This window comes from Sphaerodactylus townsendi, linkage group LG03 (assembly GCF_021028975.2).
Source record: "Sphaerodactylus townsendi isolate TG3544 linkage group LG03, MPM_Stown_v2.3, whole genome shotgun sequence".
Lineage (NCBI taxonomy): Eukaryota > Metazoa > Chordata > Lepidosauria > Squamata > Sphaerodactylidae > Sphaerodactylus > Sphaerodactylus townsendi.
This window is the reverse complement of record NC_059427.1, coordinates 121,723,382-121,746,546: the sequence shown is the minus strand read 5'-3', so window position 1 is coordinate 121,746,546 and position 23,165 is coordinate 121,723,382. Positions and strand designations below refer to the sequence as shown.

The window sequence follows — 23,165 nt, the reverse complement described above, 5'->3', positions numbered from 1 at the left end:
TCCTGCAGGAGAGCAGATTCACTTCTAAGCAGTATCTAACTGGAACAATTGCAAGCTTATCAGCGTACCCATTGTTTCACTGATTTCTGCTACAGAAGGCTTACTTGGGCAGAACATTAAGGAACATATTGCAAAATTCCTTAGGACCAAAAAGGTCCATGCTCAACCTTTTAAAATCTTTCACAATCACTGTCTTTCCTGAGTTGGACAGCCAACTACCTGGAGGGGAAAAAATTGCCTGTCCCTTTAATGGAAATCCAACAGGGAGTTGTTTACTGGATGTTATTTACTTGAATATCCTGAAAAGCTTCACTTATTCATTAAGCCTTTATTAAAGGGACAAGACATTTTTCTCCAGGCCTGTAGGCAGATCACACCCTGAGATTAGATACCAGCAACAAAACAAGTTGAAAAACGAACAGATGTCTGGTCTGCCATTGATGACTTATTAATGATTTGTCACACTCAAGCGTCTCACTTTAATGTGTATATTGTATACATTGTCTCAGTTTTGAATGTTACCAAATGTATATCAACGAATACCACATATAATCCAGAATCTTTGCTCTCGCATCTGTACAAAGGCAGGTGCCATTTTTTACTGACCCCACACTTTTTGTTTCCCACTCTTGGCCTATAATAACAGATTCAAAAGATGTGACTCTACAAAGTGGAGTTCAGTTTGAACCTTGTTCCTAAATGGCCCCAACATCTTTTCTTCTGCATATCTGTGCACACATTCAGCTGCATCTATATCCAGCAAGTATGCAGCTATTCAGTTTAAGAACTATGCACCTTTTTAAAAAGTGACACAAGTAACAGACTGGCGAAGCCCTCACACCCGGGGGGGGGGGGGGGGGCAGATTATTTGTATGGCAGCCTGAAAAGCCACCTCTTCCCTTATCCCATACACTAACTACAGTGGTTTGGTTGCTCCCCTATTGTTCTAGTTGTTCCCCTATTTGACAGCCTGTGTGCAGTAGTAGTAAGTCAGATTAGAGTCTGAAACACCCAGGTTCCAACCCCCTCTCTACTATGGAAGCTCATTGGATGACCTTGGTCCAATCATACATATTCATAAGAACATAAGAACTAGCCTGCTGGATCAGACTAGAGTCCATCTAGTCCAGCACTCTGCTACTCGCAGTGGCCCACCAGGTGCCTTCAGGAGCTCACATGCAGGATGTGAAAGCAATGGCCTTCTGCTGCTGCTGCTGCTCCTGAGCACCTGGTCTGCTAAGGCATTTGCAATCTCAGATCAAGGAGGATCAAGATTGGTAGCCATAGACTGACTTCTCCTCCATAAATCTGTCCAAGCCCTTTTTAAAGCTATCCAAGTTAGTGGCCATCACCGCCTCCTGCGGCAGCATATTCCAAACACCAATCACACGTTGCGTGAAGAAGTGTTTCCTTTTATTAGTCCTAAATTCTTCCCCCCAGCATTTTCAATGAATGCCCCTTGGTTCTACTATTGTGAGAAAGAGAGAAAAATTTCTCTCTGTCAACATTTTCTACCCCATGCATAATTTTATAGACTTCAATCATATCCCCCCTCAGACGTCTCCTCTCCAAACTAAGGAGTCCCAAACGCTGCAGCCTCTCCTCATAAGAAAGGTGCTCCAATCCCTCAATCATCCTCGTTGCCCTTCTCTGCACTTTTTCTATCTCTTCAATATGCTTTTTGAGATGTGGATTCAGAATAACATATCTCACAGAGTTGTGAGGATAAAATGAAGAAGAGAATGACATAAGCCACTTTAGGTCCCCACTGGAGAGAAAAGCAAGATATAAATGGCTCCTAACCAGCATGGTGTAGTAGTTAAGAGCAGGTGGACTCTAATCTGGAGAACCAAGTTTGATTCCTCACTCTTCCATATGAGGGATGGATTCTTATCTGATGAACTGGATATGTTTCCCCACTCCTACACATGAAGCCTGCTTGGTGATCTTGAGCTAATCACAGTTCTCACAGAAGTCTCAGCCCCATTGACCTCACAAGGGATCTGTTGTGGGGAGAGGAAGAGAAAGACAAAAGAGTTGGCAAGCCATTTCAAGACTCCTTATAGGGAGAAAGTCTGGGTATAAATCCAGTCTCTTCTTCGAACCCTGGGAAATGATACCCTGAGAGGTGAGTCTGTAGAAATTTTAGGAGGTGCTGTAACACCATTTTGTTTGTGAGGGATTTGAACTAATCACCTACCTTGACATGTCTCTTATCTCAATGACCTTTTAAAACCAGAGGCATAGCTCCAAGGGGGGGGGGGACGCACCGGGTGCGCCCCCCTGTGGGGGCATGGCGGGGGCGGAGGCCACACCAGTGCACTAGGTGCTTTCCCACCTTGCTACGCCTCTGTTTAAAACCAAGACCAGTCAATTACTCAGCAGCAAAGCCAACACTGGAAACCTGCCACAAGACGGAAGTTTGTAAGACATTTTAACTTTCTTTCCAATTTTACAATCTCTCCTATTTGAAAAGTCACTTTTCCTATATTGATTCGCCTGCCACTGAAATCTACATTAACAGTTCTTCATGCTGGTGCCCTGCTTCTAGCTGGATCAAACCGTGAAAGGTAATTAATCAGCCTTCTCAGTAGCTGCTATCATCATGTGACGTATTCCATCTGTTCGGGAAAACAAAGAACTTTTCCCCATTACATTCCACAAACAATATAAAGCAGCTTTATTTCAGCAAGCTTTCAATAGAGCAAGCATTGTTGTAGTAGTGATATTTTAGGATTTGCTTCATATGTTTATTGTGCTTTATTCTCTGTGCTTAGGGTAACACTGAAAGCCACCCTGCATGCAAACAAAGCACAGTCGAAGAGCCTTCTTAAAAAAATTACTGCAAACAGTATGACTACAAAGAAAAATCATCTAAAAACAAAATACACATATGCACAGAACCACAATTGCCCCATCTCCACAAGAGCTAGGATTCACAGAATTCTGAACAGGAGCCTGTAGAATGCAGTGCAGAGCATGCATCATTTACTCTTTTCACCAGAGTATAACGTATTTATTCACTTCCCATTAAAACATCTCCCCAGGGAGATTCTTCTGTCCCCTTCAACTGCTGTTTCCCCCTAGTAAGTGAAGACTTTTTTTTGTTTCATCTGGCATTCCCTCAGAGATTTCTCCTTCCTGCCCTAGGCTTTAATTGTTTTTATGTTTTTGTACGTGTAGTTAAACTTTAGTTTTTAATCTGTAACCACCTTGGTGATCTTGATGAGGGCAGAAACGCTGAAAATAAATTTTGTAAATAAAACAGTTGACACTATAACAGTCACAGATTAAAGTTGTGAATTTAAGGCAGAGCCTACAAGAAATAATTATTTAACAACACTGATGACAATTGGTTTTTAAGTAGACAAAGTAACTGAATGTTGATGTTTCTGAATGTTGAAGTAACTTATACAAGAAAGAGCTGGGGAAGGAGGGTGGTGGGGGGTAGGATTGAAATCCGGGTTTTAGAAGCTACTTTGCATGACAACATAACTTGGACAAGGCTAATGTGAAGTTTAGAAGTACGCTGGATAATTTTTTTCGAACGTGTTTAACTATCACATGAAGGAAGACTCATGCTGAGCAAACTATGCCTGTTACTGCGTGTTCTGCTGAGGGGTCTCTTCCCACCCTGTATCTGCGTGGCCACGCAGTCACACAGGGCCGTCTGGCAAGGCAGTATGACTGGGGAGGTGAGTGGGCAACAAAATCCATGCCTCCATTTGAAGGCGCAACGGCAGCCTGTGTTGCCTCCACAGGCTCCAGTCACTGCCTGCGTGGGAGAGCGGGTTTCTTTATCCTGCCTGCAACCCGCTCTCCCTGTGCTGTGAGGAAAAGGCAAAAAAACCAAAGCAGTTCTTTTTAAGACATCTGGAAGACATTTTATATGCAGAAAGGGCCAAAGTTACTTGAAAGGTTCGCCCATCTTTAGCAATAAGCCTCCCTGATAGTAATACTCTTTGGTCAATCTGTACCAAGCAAATATAATGTATCTTTGTAAAACAGGCACCGACCTGTCATGGAAGCAAGAACTTGTATTAATAGAATAATTAAACAAATGGTATCTGCACTCTGAACTAACATGAAAAGGTACATTGTCCCTCCAACAGCAGGATGATACAAGGAATCAACATTGATCAATGTAAATTCCCCAGTATAATCACTGTTGCGAAACCTTAGCAAATGAAGCATTAATCAGGCTATGCTCCACGAGTAGTGAGTCACTATTCTGCAGCCAACAGCTCTACAAACTCATCAGAGAACTCTTAGAACAGTCCTGAGGAAGGCCTTATTAGAAACTGACCCTGTTTGCCTAACCAACCCAAACTAGAAATGATTCAACTTACCACATTGTTTTTTCGATGACTTTGGACTGTGAATTCAGGACAGAAGAGCAAATCTGCAACAGCCAGAAGCAATGATTCAGCCAAAGGCCTAGCATTTTCATCATCTTCGTCCCCCTGCAGACCATGAACAAGTTACAGTAGTCTGAATTTAGCAGTCATTATAGATGTGCTCTACAAACAACAAATTTTTGAAGCAGAATTTCTATGAAGGGAGAAGATATGGCTGGGAAAGTAGAAGACAGCAAGAACTACAAAAGAAGGAGACACTGTGCGGCATCATTTGGTTTCTTTTGAAGTCAAACAAACAAAAAATCAACAGGACTCAATCTAGGTACTGAAAATTGTGTGTGAGGGTGGGGGGAGGCCAGGAATAGGAAACCAAGCATATTCAAGAGACAGGATCAAGCTGCTGGCTTGTTTTCATGATCACACCTTTTCATCTGCCCTCCTAACACATTACAAGATAACTCTTTTTGCACTCTGGAGACTTTCCATTAACCGAGATAACAGTGATCGTGAGGATGGATTACGAGTGCGTTCTGTTGCCCTACCCTTCATACCCCGCTCTATTGAAATATGGATTTCATATTATTATTCCTGCAATATGTACTAGCAGATGCCAACTCTCATATTTGTGTGTGTGTGTGTGTGTGTGTGTGTGTGTGTGTGTCTCTGTCTGTGTGTGTGTGTGTGTGTGTGTGTGTAAGAAGTCCAAACCAAAAACAGACCAAGTGCAGAAACAGACCAAGTGCTGAATTAAAACACTGATTGAGTTATTCCAGATAACTAAGGCTGGAAGTCTCATGGACTATATCTTGATTACCACACCCCGCCAAAAAGAAGTTCGCTGACACAAAAGAACCTGGAGAACTCCCTGATACCAGACTTTACATTTCCTCTACCCATAGATACAATCTCCTTGACAATAGAACCCTTCCTAATGACAAACGCCTCAGCCAAATTTGAATACCTGGGCAGAGTCTTTTAGAAGATACTCTGCTCAAAGCCATTCAAGACTTTCCTGATATAATCAAGAACCAATTGGCTCCATTATCCCGGTATTTAGAAATAATAGATGAGCTATTAATTAGCTCAAACCAGCAATCCCAGCATGGAAATCCTAAAAGATCCAGGAAAACGAAACTGAAACTTACTAGCTCCCGCCCCTACCTGCGCAAAGGGGTATAAAAATACTGTCCATTAGGAACTGTGTGTATGCTTCTCCATGTCTTATTGTATGATTGTTTGCAACTAACATTTATATAAAAATATTTAAACTACAATTTGGTCTCTTTTGCATTCTCTGTTTTAAAAGCCAATTCTGGTATAGTTGTCTAAAAGATTCCACCTAGCCTGCCTCTCGCACTGCCAAGCTGAGTTATTCCCCATTGCTACTACAAAAATATATTCATACTGTTAAGCTAGGTAACAGTTCTGATAGAAGGACTGAAGCTGGAGTCACTCAGCTTCTTAGCAGAGCAAAATAATATGCGCAGAGCAAAATAATACGTGCAGCAGAGTTGCTTAAGAAAGTTACTTCTTTATAGAGTTTTAAAATAAAGCAGGCTACATAAAAACATATTTACAAAAGAAAGAAGTCAAACATAAGCGCACAAGCACTGGCAGATAGCATACAGCAACAATATCACGGAGAGAGAAATACACACAGTAACATGCATGAAAAGAGAGGAGAGAGAGTGTAGAAGCTTCACCACTGATAAGCAGCTGGTAAAGGTCACCCTCATTAACCAGCTGCCCAGCATTAACTTACAATTGATTCCAATGGTGCAACTGGCATTGCTCCTGCAAACACTTAGCACATATTGCCAAATACTCTAACATTATATTCATTATTATAATAGATCAATAGTGAAAGATAGCTTGCTGTCTCAAGAACCTCTCATGTGAGGTATTGCTGTATGTTGGAACAGGCTCCATCCAGCAACAGTGCCAAAGAAACTGGTACATATTAAAGCCAGAATGGGAAAAAAATACAGTGAAGATGATAGGTAGTTGCAAAAGGACTACTAGTTAAGCATCTTGAAGCTGTGCATTTATTTCAGTTTAGAGCCTGGCTTATTTAAATTGATTAGGGCAGGTAACACTATTTTCCTATAATACTGATCCTTACAGGAACTCTGAGAGATAAGGAACTATCAGTATATCTAATTCTCAGCACTGCCAAATCTATTAGTACTTAAATTTGGAGACTGGAGCCATGAACAGACATAACAGCTCTTTCTACAAATCTGAGAAAAGCCCCAAGTTTTCAAAAAAATCTAAAACAGGGCAGGAGAAAGGGAACTGGGGACAGGCCCTTTCCCCATGACCACCTTACCACAGATTTTCCCAGTGGTTCTACCTTGTGTCATGGAAATGTTTTCTGTGAAATCATTCCATACACCACCTCTCCCCGCACTGTTTTAGGGTTTTTTCACCTTGTCTCTTGTTGCATTGATTCCACAAGCTTCTGCTGAAAATGTATTATTCCTCATGGCGGTGGGATGTCATCCATGACAGAAGAATAACTCTCCCTTCTTTTTTCTTTTGTGCAGGCAGTCTAGCATTACTGCACACAGTTACATTTTGAAGCAGCAATTCAAAAATGCCTCAGCCTCCATATCTGCTACTGAGAACTACCAACCCAAAATGGAAGCCAAACAACTCCTGGAGCAGGCAGTGTTACCTGGAGGAACAGAAACATGCAGCCCACACACTCACTCACAAAGGACCACGTTTTCCTGCCAAATTTGATCTGCAGTAATGCATGATCGTTACTGCAGCAGTCCCCAATGACGTGCAACAATTAATCCTAGTACACTTTACAGTCGCCCCACCTTTTCAGCATTCTATCACTTCAAAATCACTGTCTGCCCTAACGTCACATCACTAGTTCAATATGAAATGGAAAAAGCTGATCCAGTTGACCCTGCTTCTTGTGCCTCTGCCTGAACATCAACATTGCAAGTTCTACATAAAATAGACGGAGCTGATCCAACTGACCAATGCTTCGTTGTAGCTGACCCTTCATAACTAATTTGATACAATGAAAAGAAACAATAAAAGGGGGAGGAGAAAGTGGCTGAAGGGGAGATTGAACAACTACACAGGGTGAGAATAAAGGTCAAGTGTTTGGTGGAGCAGAGAAATAAAGGCTGTTTCAACAGGATCGCACACTCAAGAGATGCTGGCTCAGAAACAGATCAGGAAAAAAATCACAGTTAAAGTGTTTAGGCAAACAATAGAGAAAAAATGAAGGGAATATGTTTCTGGAACCAAACAGAGGGGGAAAACCATGCAGATTTCAAAGGGGAAAAAAGCATTTGGCAGCAAGATACATTGTAAACAACTCATACAGAAAAGGCCACAGATCCAGAGGCCTTTTACTGACTGAAACCAAGGCTTGAAAGAATAGAAGAAGAGTTGGATTTATATTCCTCCTTTCTCTCCTGTAAGGAGACTCAAAGGAGGTTACAAACTCCTTTCCCTTCCCCCCTCACAACAAACACCCTATGAGGTAGGTGGGGCTGAGAGAGCTCTGAAGAACTGTGACTAGCCCAAGGTCACCCAGCTGGCATGTGTTGGAGTGCACAAGCTAATCTAGTAGCAGTATTGCAGTTTCCTAGTAACCCCCCACAATAGCCACTGAGATCTCAGAGGGAACCTATTTTTCAAATATAAGGTTCTGCTTCTATCACGTGGTGTGTGGGGGGGGATGTTAACATCCCAATTTGTTTTGTATTTCAGATTTTTCTGCAAACCAGGGCTTTTCCTAGGTTTGTAGAAAGATTTGTCTGGTCTGTTCATGGTTTCAGTCCTTGGATTTACATTTTTAAAGATGAAGACATGTTTAGAATCAGATATATTGATAATGATTGATAACAAGGGGTAAAATATAATGGTACAAATTACAACAATATGTTTACAATAATTACTCATAATAGGTGAAAATGGAGTCTTAATATTCAGAAGCAGCATTCAACTAATTACTGTGGGCAGATAACAAGACTACCGTACCTCTCAACTATACCCTATTCATTAGTTTCCTGGCCCATCAACCTAGCCTTATTGGAAAGAAAACATTGGTCTGGATGCACCTTTGGCCTATCCTGCATGCCAAATCTTACAGTCAATCATACAATATGCATACATGTGTTATCTGCACATTTTTCTATATAGGGAAAATCATACTTTTGCCTGTAATATAGACTTGGCAAATAAACAACACTTTCAAACAAAATGGGGAAAGGATTTGGGAGGAATTATTCCTTGTGAGACATGGAGACAATCTCTCTTTAGCAGTAGAGGCCTTTTTTCTTAACTATGTACCAAAAGTTCCTAATAATCTATACTCCATAGTTCTGCATCCGCGAGAATTGTGTTTGCAAGGTACAGGAAATAGACTATTGCTCCTACAGTCCAAGAATGAGCACAAAAAAGTTTAGAGACTTAGCAAATTATTGGATTGATATTGTTGTGGGATGGAGAGAATGCACAACGGACTGAGTTGCTCTGGAAACCATTCTTGCAAAAGTTATATCAGCTTGTTAAGTGGGATCTTCATTATGTATTGTATGCTTTATTTCTGTTTGTATAGCATCTCGTTTTTTCAATTAAAAAAGTGCTTTTGCTGCATTCAAAATGCAATGTCCCTATATTAAAAGTGCTATCCTGGACAACGCGTGTTGACCAGGATTACAAATGCCACTACTTTGTCCAAAGTAACTACAGAAAAGGCATAAATTTCCTGGTTAAACAGTCAAATCATAGGACTATGATTGCTTCAGTCACACTACTATACCATCCATTTGCTTTGCAGTATTCAAACAAGACATATAGTTCATATGGAAGTGTATGTGCTGCACAGTCAGGGTTTACTCAGCAAGAAGATGGTCTCAGCCTGCTGTGGCAGAACAAGCATCCTCTTGCAGAGTAACCTGAGTGCTTCCAGGCATTCAAACCAAGCCCTATTCTTTTATCTCAGTGATGATGCTTCAGTCACAAATCTGCAGCTGTTTCCAAGGGAACCACACGAGTTCCTTCTGCGGGCCTACATCACTATATCTCAAATCTCTTCCTCAATCTCAAACCCTCCCCCTCCACTAGGAGAGGTTTATGGAAAGAAACAGAAGCTTATCTGTGACAGCCAGGCTAGTATCAGCCTATGCACAATACACAGCCCTTTGCTCATGGCAAGCATCTGGACGACAATAATGACCTACATTGATGTGATACTGTCGAGTACCTTCCATATCACGACAACCAATAAAATCAGTCCAAATCCAGAAACAGGCAGCTACAAGAGATGAAAGCAGGCAGACTGCAGATACTTCCATTCCGTTTTGAAATCAGAGATGGAAAAACAGAGCCTCTTGGTAACTTAAGAGGGGAAATATTAATTTGCTGCTCAGGAGCATTGATTGGCTAATTCACCCATTGCACATTGACAATAAGGATGGTTTAACAGAGCTACGGTCTGCAAGAGAATACTGAATGTGCACCTCTTGATTTAAATGCAGGATAATCCCCCAGGAGTTTCTCTTCCTAAAGCTCTACGAACAGCAATGATGAAAGATACAAGAGCACAGCTGTGCTCTTCTAATTCCTGTACATTTCAGTGATGCCGCATGAAGAATCTGGTGAAAGAATTGCCCCCAACCTATCTAAAATTATTTCCCCCATTAAATTATTTGACCAGGTATTTAATCATGAAAAATTATTTCCACAATATTTCACCTATTATAATTTGCAATCAATTAATTGCTTTAATTGTTACCAGAAAAACAACTCTTTAAAAACACATGACAAACTGTATCAGAATAAACTACAGAAAGGCAGGCTGAGTTGCCAGTCACAGACGTCCTGTCCCTTACTGAGGACACACGTGTGATCTACATTCGCCATGATTGGCAAGTGATTTGATATGGAAAGAAATCTGGGGCATTTTCCACTTTACAATTTTTGTGTAAACTCATTACAAAAAAAAAAGAGTTTTGTTTCCCCATCCCTGTGGCACATGGCTAGATTAATTCTCCAACGAAAAAAAGGTCATAACACTGCAATAAAGAAAACCAAACACACAGCAGGACGACTGGTCATTGGAGAAAGTGAGCCAAAGTTATTCACAAGCTATGAACTTCTAGTACTCTGTGTTAGCGGAAAGGCAGTTCAGAGGCTTGAGATCTCCGCTGCCTAGGATGGGAATTATGCTCCTGTGATGGAGAGATTCTATTGCTGAAACAAGGAAGTCTCACAAGGATGGTAAAGGGCTTTGATCCCAGGAAATGCCATTCAAATTTGACCAGTAGAATTCAAAAGTTTAGATTTACCTCATGGCAGGGCGGAGTTTTCCTGGGAAGGTAAAAACAAAGGATTGAGGATTCCACCTGAGGGGTTTGACTAGGAAGCATCTCTCTACCAGGGGCTCCTGGGAGAGAGGACAATGAAATTTTAAAAGGAACTTATTTTGCTAAGAGAACTGTACTAAGATTTTGTTATTTTCATTTGTAATAAAAAGCTTATAAAACTTAGCAGGCTGGAGTACTGGATGGGAAAAGAATCCACAAACGATTGCCGGATTGCACCCCCCAGTCCAAGGGTAAGGTCATGACATGGTGGTAGCGGTGGGAAAAAGCCAAGTTCACAGCTTGGGAGTGCTGCTCAACACAGGTCGCTGTGATGACTCAAGTGTTTTTGCTCAGCTTCAGCTGGTGTGAGAGCCAGTATGGCTCAAGCACAGGTGTCAAACTCGCGGCCCTCCAGATGTTATGGACTACAGTTCCCATCATGCTGGCAGGGAATGATGGGAACTGTAGTCCATAACATCTGGAGGGGCACGAGTTTGACACCTATGAGTTAAGATGTCAGATCAAATCCCCCCTCTGCCATGGAAACTTGCTGGGTGACCTTGGGCCAGTCACATGCTCTCAACCTTGAGCTTGGCAAGTATTTGGATGGAAGACTCCAAGAAATACCAGAGGGGTGTGACATGAAAGCAAGCAATGGGAAACCACCTCTGAATGTCTGTTGCCTTGAAAATGCAATGAGGTTCCCATTAATCAGCCTGTTTGTATTGTTGAGTATTACTGTTTAGTAATAGTCCCCCTCCTGCAACGCCACCGTGCCTTTGGAAAGAAACGATTTGGTTTAGGGCACAGGTGTCAAACTCTTGGCCCTCCAGATGGTATGGACTACAGTTCCCTTCACCCCTTGCCAGCATGATGCTGGCAGGGGATCATGGGAACTGTAGTCCATAACATCCGGAGGGCCAAGAGTTTGACACCTATGGGAGTGGATACCTACCCCTCCTTTCCCAGCCCCAGGAACAGTTGACCAAAAGAAGCCTCTCCAGTCAGCATCCTCAAATATGTAGGGCAGGATGCGAGTCAACAAGCGGCTGCAATTCAGGACAATCTGCTTTTCCTTCTCAGAGTGGCAGCCACTCTCAGCTCCCTGCACCAGCTTTTCCACGGCCTGAAACAAGAGATAGCACAAATGTCAGGAGCCATAGGAATACAAGTCACAATTCTTGCCACAGACATTCAGCAAAAGTTTGAGCACCTAATAGTAGGCTCATTATATCATGGATACATATAATTATTTCAGCTTCCAGTTCCAAAGAGTACAAGACAAGATGCTGTACTTCGTTACAGAGTTTTGCATTTTATCTTATTTGTGTTACCGATATAAAATCAATTCAAAAAAATCAGATGGCAACAAAACCCACCCCCCTTCCCTCTGTACCCATGGATGGCCAAGGCAATACTTGGCATACATATGACCTCTCCAGCTAACCAGGTGGGAAGGCGCGATTAAACAAGGCTGTTTTGCAGGCTCTGCAAAATTCTTGTAGATCCCGCAGGGCCCTAATCTCCTTAGGCAGTCCATTCCACCAAACGGGGGCCAAGGCCGTGAAAGCCCTAGCCCTCATGGAGGCCAATCGGATGTTTTTGTGGCCAGAGATCTCTAGCAGGTACTCCTCTGAGGAGCGGAGAGCCCTGAGGGGGCAAGATGGAGAGACACAGTCCTTCAGATATGCAGGTCTGAGACCGCTCATGGCCTTAAAGGTTAAAACCAAAACTTTGAACATGATCCGGAACTCAATTGGCAGCCAGTGAAGATAGTACAGGACCAGTGTAATTCAGCCTCAGCTGGATGCTCCAGTAAGGAGCCTGGCTGCCACAGGCTGAACAAGTTTAAGTTTCCGGATCACAGCCAAAGGCGGGCCAGCATAGAACAAGTTACAGTAATCCAGTCTGGAGGCGACCGTGGTGTGGATCTTTACAGAACGCTTCTTAGCCTAACCTTCCCTATATTAACTTGTAAAACCTCCTAGTAGAAGGCTTAGGAGCCAAAATCAAAATGATTCTCTCTAGCCAGATGTTTATGGAAGGATTAGCCAAGTAGTTATATAAAAGGAAGGAATATCCTGGTAGTGAAATTCTTCTAACTGAAGGAAGTCCTCCACTGGGGGAAACCTGTGAATACTGCTTGCCGCCAATTTCTGAAGTGTGGTGAACCAAAGGCACCTGCACCAGATCAGAGCGATTACTATGCAAAGTGGCCTGATCCAACTTGAGCTTGTCCAGAAGCCAATACCCACCCTCCTCCCCACTTCAATAGAACATTTGAGGGTCATCTCATCCTGGAAAAATTCATTATTGCCCAGGTAGCAGCCTTTAAATGAGCAGCTATAAAGGTTTGCTTATATATATTTTGAAAGAAAAATCATTACGTCCAAGACAGCAATACCTTCTTACCTTGTAACATAAAGTAGCCAGATTTGAAGGAGATTCTTCCCTCACGGCTCTGATTTCTGCGGCTGGAACTAAGGCAAAGACATCTTGTACTGAAGTAGCTGTATCTACCCAGAACTGGTCCCAGAAGGCATCATCTGTTGCCTCTACAGGCTGAAATGAGACAAACATTCCAAGAATCACTTTGAGAGGATTGAAATCCACACAGGAATGACAGCAGTCAAGGAGTATGTAGATAAATTACAACCTACAGGGGTTTTGAGCTATTGTGTTAGCTTTTTTTTCATTAAGCAATACGCTTTTCCACTGAAAGATCTAGGTACAATTGTAAATTCATCTGCCACATCTTTCTGGACCTTATTTGTAGGCAACTGAGACTTGGGCCAGGGAGAGGCGTACAGACTTGCAGAATGTTCCCAGGATGGGGGTATGCAGAAGTTAGCGGGGAAAGCTCTCGTTTGTTTTGCATCCAGGGGAGAGGTGTGAGCCAGCTTGCAGCTGTAGCTCCTGAGGCCTGAAGTACCTCAGGTACTTCATCCTGGCTGAGCCTGAGGAAAACAAGGAGTAGAGTGAGCAGTGGATCGATCTGCTGCGATTCACTTTCTGCTGCCTGTAGACCATGTCTGTGGACTGCTTGGTGTTGAAGGGGTACGCAATACAGGTGTACAGCTGCAGCCAGAGCTGCTTCTCACTCTCCTCCTTCTGCACCCATTCCTGCTTTTTCCTGCCTTCGCTGCACACCAAAGGGCTGGGGCTGGCCAGTCTAGCAACCCTACAACCCTTGCCTCCCTGGCTCTCGGTTAGTCCCCAGGTGGGCTTGCTGCGAGCTGTTGGCCACCATCAGCACCTCCCATCTCTCTTCCTCCAGCACCGCCTCTGATTCTTCCTTGCTGGAAGGTTGAGCATGGTGCTCTGAGTGCCTGGCCCTGGCAGGCCAACAACAAGTGAGAAAGAGAGGTCTGACCTAACAGCAATACCAGCCAAGTGGCCACCTTTCCAGACACATGGAGTTTCTGATGCTGAACCAGAGGCATTCCTCCCATTTGGCAAAGTGGGCAGTTGCCCTGGGCGCAGCCCTGTGGAGGGGGGGGGGCGCAAAAACTGCAGGTTCGTTTGTGGGATTGTTTGTATTTTCAGTGTTTTTCCATTTTTGGCCTGCAGGGGGCGCAGTTTTTAGGCTAGCAGCACCAAAACTTCAGGGATGTTTCGGGAGACTCTCCTGATGCTACCACCCAAGTTTGGTGAGGTCTGGTTCTGAGAGTCCAAAGTTACGGACTCCCAAAGGGGGTGCCCCATCCCCCATTGTTTCCAATGGGAGCTAATAGGAGATAAGGCTACACCTTTGAGGGTCGATAACTTTGGACCCCCTGAACCAAACTTCACCAAACTTGGGTGGTATCATCAGGAGAATCTTTTACTGATACCACCCAGGTTTTCTGAAGTTTGGTCCAGGGGGTCCAAAGCTATGGACTCCCAAAGGGGGTGCCCCATCCCCCATTGTTTCCCATGGGAGCTAACAGAAGATGGGGGCTACACCTTTGAGGGTCCATAACTTTGGACCCTCTGAACCAAACTTCACCAAACCTGGGTGGTATCATTAGGAGAGTCTCCTAAAGATACCCTGAAAGTTTGGTGCTGCTAGCTTAACAATTGCACCCCTGACAGCAGGCACCCCCCAAATTTCCCCAGATTCTCCTTTTAAATGCACCCCCTTCAGCATGGATTTAAAGGGAGAATGTGAGGTCCCCAGTTTAAACATTGAAAGTGATGCTGTTTCAGGGTGGGGGAGAATCAACCCCAAAATAGCATCACTTTCAATGTTGTTTAAACTGGGAACCCCAGATTCTCCCTTTAAGGTGGATTTAAAAGGAGAATCTGAGCTCCCTAGTTCAAACACCATTGAAAATGATGCTGTTTGGGGGTGGATTCCAGCATCACTTGTTTAAACTAGGGAGCCCAGATTCTCCTTTGAAACAATGAAAGTGATGCTGCTTCCCCCAATCGGGGGGACTGGATACAACACCATAAAATGTTTTCATAGCGGTAATAAAACATTTTGAAAGCATTTTGAAAATGTTTTCAAAAAATTATTTCTGCTGTGTGGCATGGCTTATTGCTGTGTTCAGATTTGTGAGTTGGGGCATGTTCTAGAATGTGATGGTGACTTTGAAACAACCTGGTGTAAAAAATCATTGCTTGGTCACAGTGGGGGAGGGTGGCTGCCCATGGGGGGGGCGCCAAACTCCACTTTGTCTAGATACGCCACTGGGCGTAGCTACAAGGGGATGTGTGCGTTTCATTGGGCACGCGCCTGGGGGGCATCAAACGCAGGTTTTGCCCAGGGCTCCAGCTTGCCTAGTTACGCCACTGTGCTGAACGGTTTCCTACCAGGGAGTCAGCGACGACTGCCACCCAAGAAAAGAGAGTCAGGGTTTTGCAGAAAGGAGGTTCTGGGGAAATTTACTGGGCTCACCTCCAATCAGAGCTCTGCCTGGCCCGTAGATTCCTCCCTGAGCAACATTCGGGATTATTTTCACCTCCAGAAAAAACACACTACTTTCTCTTCCGCCGCACCACGACTGAGTGCACTTAAATCTTTCTGTGGAAAAGTGTATATTAATCAGAAGCAAAAAGACTATGGTTGGGCTATGCTGGAAAAACTTGGCAAAACTATTGTGTTTTATTTGGCAATAGACCCTTTTTTGCCTTGAGGAGACACTTTTGGCAAGCGTAAAAAACAACCAGTTTGCATATGGTAATCAGTTTGTTAGGTGCATGAGGTCCAGTGTGTCAGATCTCCCCATACTAAGTGCAGCTATTTATCTAAGTCTGGTTTATAATGTGACTATGGTAAGTAGCAAAGTGTGCTTCATAGCACTAACAATAGACTACAATTTCATAACAATGCATTTAACTCAATAAGATACACTTCAAAAGATTCATTTAATCCTGTCATTGTGACACCTCATCAAAATCCCTCGATACAAGTGTTTCTTTACAAATTCTGTAAAACTTTGTTAAACCTGACCTTTCCCTGAGGAAAAATGTATTGATTTGATCATCATCCTATAATTGCAGTCAATGCCTACTGAAATGGCTTCATCAAAAGCAGGGACGGAGCAAGAGGGAAGTGCGCCCGGTCTGGGCGCGTGCCATGCACCCCTCCAAGCTCCCGGAATGCTCCGTTCTGCCCCTGGAACACCTCTGCAGGGGCATCCGCCCAGGGCATCGCGCACCCCCTCGCCCCTACACCTCTGATCAAAAGCTTGTTTTGATTTTTAAATGTGGAAAATATATCTCCATGCCCGCATCTGGATCTCTTTCATTATAACAGCATGCAAACAAATAAGCCAAATTAAAACCTTTCTAGCCTGTATCCCTCACAGATTTAGTCTCTCCTCTCCAGAGGCATAGCTGGGCCAAACTGTGCCTGGTGCACAGTCTATATTTTCTGCCCCCCATGGCCCCCTGCAGTGCCCCCCCTTCCCCCTTCCCACACTTACCTTAGTTCCTTTCCTTTTCCTAGAACTTTTTCAAGCTGAAAAGAAGGCCTATTCACAGTTCAGGCTTAAAAACAGCCTGATGGGAACTATACTTCCCAGGAGACCTTGTGAGCCCCAAAGTCTCCTGGGAACTGTAGTTCCTCAGGCCATTTTTAGCCTGTACTGTGAACAGGCCTTTTTTTTCAGCCTAAAAAAGTTCTAGGAAAAGGAAAGGAAAGCCCAGTCTGGAAGGTTCAAGGCTAGCAGTAGACGTTTGCAAAGAAATATAGAAATGTACTTTGGAGCCATTGTTACAGAAGACAGAAGGAAAGCAACATAGAGAAGCGGGGAGCAAGAAGACAGATAATATGGGCTCTGGGGAAGGACAAGGAGCTGTGGAAAGAGAGCACAGTCTTATTTGCTGAACAACAGAAGTTAATTGATCGGTCTGATTGATTTTGTGTTTTCATCTTTTTAACTAGACATTATAATAGGCATGAACCATTTACAGATATTGTACACAGATAGGGTAATGCCCAGTTTTCTCTACAAGAACTCTCATTCATTCAGACTCACACACAAATAGGCTATGTTTCAGACAACCACAAAAACTGCAACGAGTATGCTTATTTTACCCCTACAGAAAAGGTTATTCTTTGTAGGAATACATTTAGGAAAGCATTTGCTGAATGCAAAACAAGCATTCGTATCTGGACTTCCTGTATATGATTGACATAAAAACTCAAAAAGCAAATAGTTCTTGCCTAATAGCAGCTACTCTAACCAGTGGGTGTTTTAAATTGTGTTTGGAAAAGGCGAGGGGAGAGAAGAGATATGAATGTTTAAATAAACGAAATCAATTTCCTGAGTTACAGTTTTGCAGCTTTACAGCAGACCATTATTAAGTAAAGTTTTAAAATAGAAAAAGGCATGGAGAACTTCACTGTGACCATTTAACACTTGACTATGGCAAAATATGCCTCCTTAACCAGAAATAGGTGATGTGTCACTAAAACCCAAAGACAAATAGAACAAGTAAGCAAAGCCTAAACTGGTAGAGCAGGTTTGTTCTTGTAGTACTTTTACATTTCTGTGATAGGCTGAGGCCAACTACCTTCCTATCACTGTCTTTACAGCCCCTTTAAACTTTCTGGAGGTAAGTGCGTAGTCAATATAGAACATATCTGCATGTTTAGCTAATGGGTAATACAGAAAGTCTGCATTCAGTTTCTCCAATTGAAGAAAGGGATGGGTGAATGAGCCATTTTGGACAAATGCATTAGGGCAGCAAAGATGTATGAGGAAATTCCTGACAAACAGATCTTATGGGAGGTCATAAGCATAGCCACCATGGCAACTCCAGAGTGTGTTCATGCTGGCATTCAGAATCATCTAACAGTCTTTTAAAGTGAAAATGATACATGGAAATGGGTCTTTGTGAGTCAGTCTTCAAATCAGATCAGAGGCGTAGCAAGGGGGGAAAGCGCCCGGTTCACCTGTGTGTTCTCCGCTCCCCCATCCCACCTCGGAACGCCCCGTTCCACCCCGGAACGTCCCCCACACTCCTGGAACTCCCTCACAACACCCCCACAGGGGCACGCACCTGGTGTAGTGCGCACCCCTGTCCCCTTGGAGCTACGCCTCTGAATCAGATACCTCTCTTACTTTGATGTTTTCTACAGCGGGACAGCTTATATAGTTTCCCTGTTAATGCTGCAGCTGCCAATATAGTGCAGTAGCAGCACAGCTTCCATGTGACAGGCTCCAAGTAGTTCCCCTGCCACAGTTGTGTAGCAGTGGCTGCCGCCCAGGGCTTTTCTGTTGTATCTGTTTTTAATTGGATATGGAATATTGTTATAACCACATAACAATCTGGGTCTTAGGTTATCTGAATGAATGTTTATAAGAGCCTAGCCCCTTTTGTTGCAGATAAATTCTTCTCCTTATATTTCTGTACCAAATAGGATTAAAGATTTACTTTAAAAATTAGTACTGTGAATTCAGAAAGCCTGATATATAAATTGTTAGAGACATAACAGCACTTAATTAGTGGTTTAAAAAAACAGACCTCTGGCAGTGGATAAAAAACTGCTGCTGTGGAGACAGGGAAAATCGCTGCCCAGAGAAAAACCGAACTTTCCCATCCTCTGCCACCAGCCATGTGTTACTGCAATATTGCCAAACACTTCACAGCAAAGCAGGTTTGGGAAAGAGAAAGAGAAGCTGGGGGAATTCTGGGATGCGCATGAACGCACTATGATGCTGAGGGGAAAAAGGAAAAAACTCACTTTCTAACATCATCACACCTGGGCCAAATAACTTGTGTACATATAGGAACACATGAAACTACCTTATACTGGTCCATCAAGGTCAGTATTGTCTACTCCAGGGGTCTGCAACCTACGGCTCTCCAGATGTTTGTGGACTACAAATTCCATCAGCCCCTGCCATCATGGCCAATTGGCCATGCTGGCAGGAGTTTATGGGATTTGTAGTCCATGAACATCTGGAGAGCTGCAAGTTGCAGACCCCTGGTCTGCTCAGACTGGCAGCAACTCATCATGTTCAGGCAGAAGTTTTTTACATCACCTACTCTCTGGTCCTTTCAACTGGCAATGCCAGGATTGAACATTGGCCTTTCTGCATGAAAACAAATGCTCTAACACTAAGCCACGCCCTCTCCTTGACAGATGTGGTCTTCAACAAAAAGCAGTGGTTACTGGGGTTTGCAGGACAGATTCTTCAACACAGTTCATCAGGCATGGTTCACTGGCAAGGGGTTGCGGCTCAGCGGAAGAGCCTCCGCTTTGCAAGCAGAAGAGTCCAGGTTCAATCCAGCCTCTTCAGTTCAAAAGGACCAGGCAATGGTTGATGGGAAAGACCCCCACAAGAAACTCTGGAGAGTGGCTTATAGTCTGAATAAACAATGCTGACCTTGATTAGCTGATTCAGTGCAAGGAACTTCCTGTGTTCATTGGATAGTATGTCCCCAAAATAGATTTATTTGGAAGTAAACCCAATACATTATCCGTGAAAGGTGGGAAAGTAGGTAGAATGAAAACCTTACTAATAATATGCCAAATGGGTTGGATAGTACATTACACTGAATACATAGTTGACAGGATAGAATTTTTATTGAACAAAATCCTGTCTTAGGTATATAGACTTGAACTAGTCTAACAAACTAGTCACACCCTTCAGATATCAGTCAACACAAAACTCTAAGTAGAAAACCTGAGACTACTGCAGTAAAGGGGGAAGAAGGTAGAGAACTGTGCCTTTAGTCACAAAAGATAAACACAATGAGTTTACACCAAAGCTCGAGAAGCATCTCCTCTCAACATCTTCCTAAAAAGTCTTTTCTCAGTTGTGTGGTCCTTAAAACGGCCCTAAGCTTCATTCTATCACCACCACATTTTAAAAGAGTATGTGATTTAATGGCCTAAAAATAACAGTTTCGTATCATTCTCTGGTCCAAGCCACTGCAGTGGTTAAAGAATTACTACACTGTCCTATAAATTAGTTCTAATGTTCATGCAACAACAAAAAAAGGATACTACCAGTGGAGATTAACCTTGATATTTAAGTAAGAAGTCCGCGATCTAAGCACAGACAGTTTAGTTAGGGAGCACAATTTTGGTCATAGATATAAAGTCATCAGCTACAATCACAAGATCTCAGACCACACTTGAGTGAAATTCTATCAGGAACTACAGGAAACATACCTCAGCAAATCTTTCTGAGAAAGGGGTTTTAAAAAAGAGCATTGCTGTGGCTTAAACAAACCAGCTGTGAAGAAAAGCTGTAAATCTCACTTTAGTGGCATGGGGAAGTAATAAGAATGTTGCTGGTTTTAACTCACACCAAGAGAAAGTGAATGTGAATATCAAGTGGAATAACTGGTTTAGAGATCCCACTCTGAGTTCTGTCACCGAATATGTTCTGTGTTTCAGTTAACAGTTTCATTTGCAATTGAAAGGCTGGAAAAGCCACACGCTGGACTCCAGTCACCTTGGTAGTTTCCAGAGAAATAACAGTGAAATTCCTGAGGAAACAGGATACAGCTGCAAAAAACCCCAAGAGAATAGTGCTGCTCTGAGCTCCTCTTCAAAACAGGAAAAGGCAATTGAGCCCTGTTTCATCAGAGGATTAAGGCACCTAATCATTCTGATAGCATTAGCTTAATAAAGATCAAACAAGGCAGAAGACAGAGTATTGGGTTTGTGTATGAGAGACTGATGTTTACATCGCTGTTCAAACCGTTGAGCATAGTTAGTGGACTTGCATAATCTTTTAGCCTAGCCTAAGTTTATGGCAGGAATAAAAGAAAAAATGCTTTGTAATCTACCTAGACCTCTTAGGACAGGAGTGGAAAGCAACATACATAGGAAGGAAGAATTCAGACCATTTGCATTCAGATTACTCGTTTTTGGCCCTGAGTAAAACTTCTGGTTTTTCTGCTCTTGAGGTAGGGTGCACATAAACAATAAAACAGATATACAGAATAGCCTGCTAACTTTTTAATGTTGCCAAGCAAGAAATCCCAGTTTGAACCTAGTCACCCAGATTACTTCTGCTGTACACATCTAAAAAGGCCAGTTACTCTTTGCTGTATTGCCTAGGTTCCACATAACAAAACTTAGGGGTTCTTTGTTTCCCTACCCAACAATGGATGAGAACATAGGAAAAGGGCAGTTGTTCAGATGAAAGAGGAATCCATACTTCTTTCTCAGACTAAAGGATTTAAATCAGGCCAAATGCTTTTGATACACAGTGCAATGCTGAATAACATACCACACCAAGAAGCCAACTGAAACTGAAACCTGCTAATAATAAAATCATGCTGGCTTGTATACATGTAATAGCAACAAGTCCTGAGACAGTGGGTAAACTGCCATTCTTTTATGAAATGATTTATGAAATTTCAGGCATTATGAACATTTCAGATGCTTTAGAACTGATCAAGTAACTAGTGTACTGTTGTCAAAAATAACTTCATATTTCAGCTAAAAAATTTCACAGATATATATCTGTGCAAGCTACAAAAAGGTACATGTTGTAACTTTGGTTTGTAACTTTTCCCAACTGCCAACATAAGGATTAGAGGTGCAAGTTGTCAACAGAAACTCCATATCCTCATAAATCTATACAAATTGAAAGTTTCAATGGAACTTCCATAGGGCTTCAGATTTGCAACTAAACTTCTAACAAATAATACATTTACAGTACTAGGATTCAGTGGGTTACATAGACATGAAAACCACATGTCTGACACTTCTTTTTATCATACGTGACTACTCACACCTGTCAATCACTTTAACTAAAACAGGGTCTGACTTATTTTGACACAACACTAAAAAAACAGTTTCAAGCATCAACATGTCAACCCCTGACAGATATGAAAAGTCTACCCTTTTCTTATAATTAGGTAAAGCATGGAGTAGCTTGTTTCATACAGAACATGTAACAGACATAATGCATGTTTCTTGGTTACTTACAAGAAAACCTAGTCACCCATATGGCACCTGCAAGTAGTGACTTTCCCAAGTATGTAAATATAGGTGTTTCCTTTTTCCTAACAGCACAACCAACATTTTAAGAGGCTTTCAAGAAACTCAGCTAGCTACACGGAATGTACCCTTTTTAACAAGTGAACTTTAGAAGTCAACAAAGCATGGGGAAGAGAAGCCTTTTAACAATGCACAAATAACACAATTTTCCTGATTTTAAATATCTGTTTGGAAAATATGAAGTAGTAGAGGAGTAGAGGGCCTTTTTTCTACTATTGTTTTACTGCATTTTTCAAAATGTAGGCTATCTTGAGTCCTAATATGATGGAAAAACATTGGATAAAAATATGTTTTTTAAAAACCCAGATAATCACTTTTGCTCTCGTTATGTACCAGGGTCCTAACTAGGGTTGGTAAATGGGGAAAAAATTCAGCCCCAGTTTGGATACAGGTCCAGTTCGGGTGTATGGGGTCGTATCCCCCCATATTCGAGCCTGCCAGGCTCGGATACACCCGAATTTGGGGTGACATCCGAGATTCTTGGATGCGTTTTTATTTTTTTGCTGTTTTTTCACGTTTTGGCTTGCAGGGACGCATTTGTAAAGGTATCGGCATGAAAATTTCAGGGTATCTTCTGCATACTGTCCTGATGATGTCCCCCAATTTAAGTGCAGTTTGGTTCAGGGGGGCCCAAGTTATGGACCCTCAAACAGGTGGCCCAGATCACCCATTGTTTCCAATGGAGGCCAATGGAAGATAGGGGCTATTTTTGAGGGTCCATAACCTGGGCCCCCCTGAACCAAACTGCACCAAACTTGGGAGACATCATCAGGACAGTATTCAGAAGATACCTTGAAATTTTCATGCCTGTACCTTTAAAAATGTGCCCCCTTCAGGCACGCCCAGAAATTTGCCCAAGATTCTGTGGTTTGCATTGAATTTTTTCAATTGCTTTCAATGGGTGAATTCCTGGGGTGCCTGCAGAGGGCGCATTTTTAAAGGTCCTGGCATGAAAATTTCAAGGTATCTTCTGAATACTGTCCTGATGATGCCCCCCAGGGTTAATGC

The 23,165-nt window shown here is 42.7% G+C and overlaps 1 protein-coding gene across 1 annotated transcript in view; it reads right to left on the bottom strand.

Annotated features, from left to right (window-relative positions):
• Positions 1-23,165, bottom strand: part of HID1 (HID1 domain containing) — a 57,281-nt gene that overhangs the window by 30,660 nt on the left and 3,456 nt on the right. The window contains exons 2-4 of the mRNA XM_048490137.1: positions 13,109-13,258; positions 11,652-11,822; positions 4,350-4,463 (exon numbers count right to left, since the gene is read on the bottom strand). Coding sequence (XP_048346094.1) covers positions 4,350-4,463; positions 11,652-11,822; positions 13,109-13,258 — 435 coding nt within the window. The remainder of the gene's footprint in view (positions 1-4,349; positions 4,464-11,651; positions 11,823-13,108; positions 13,259-23,165) is intronic.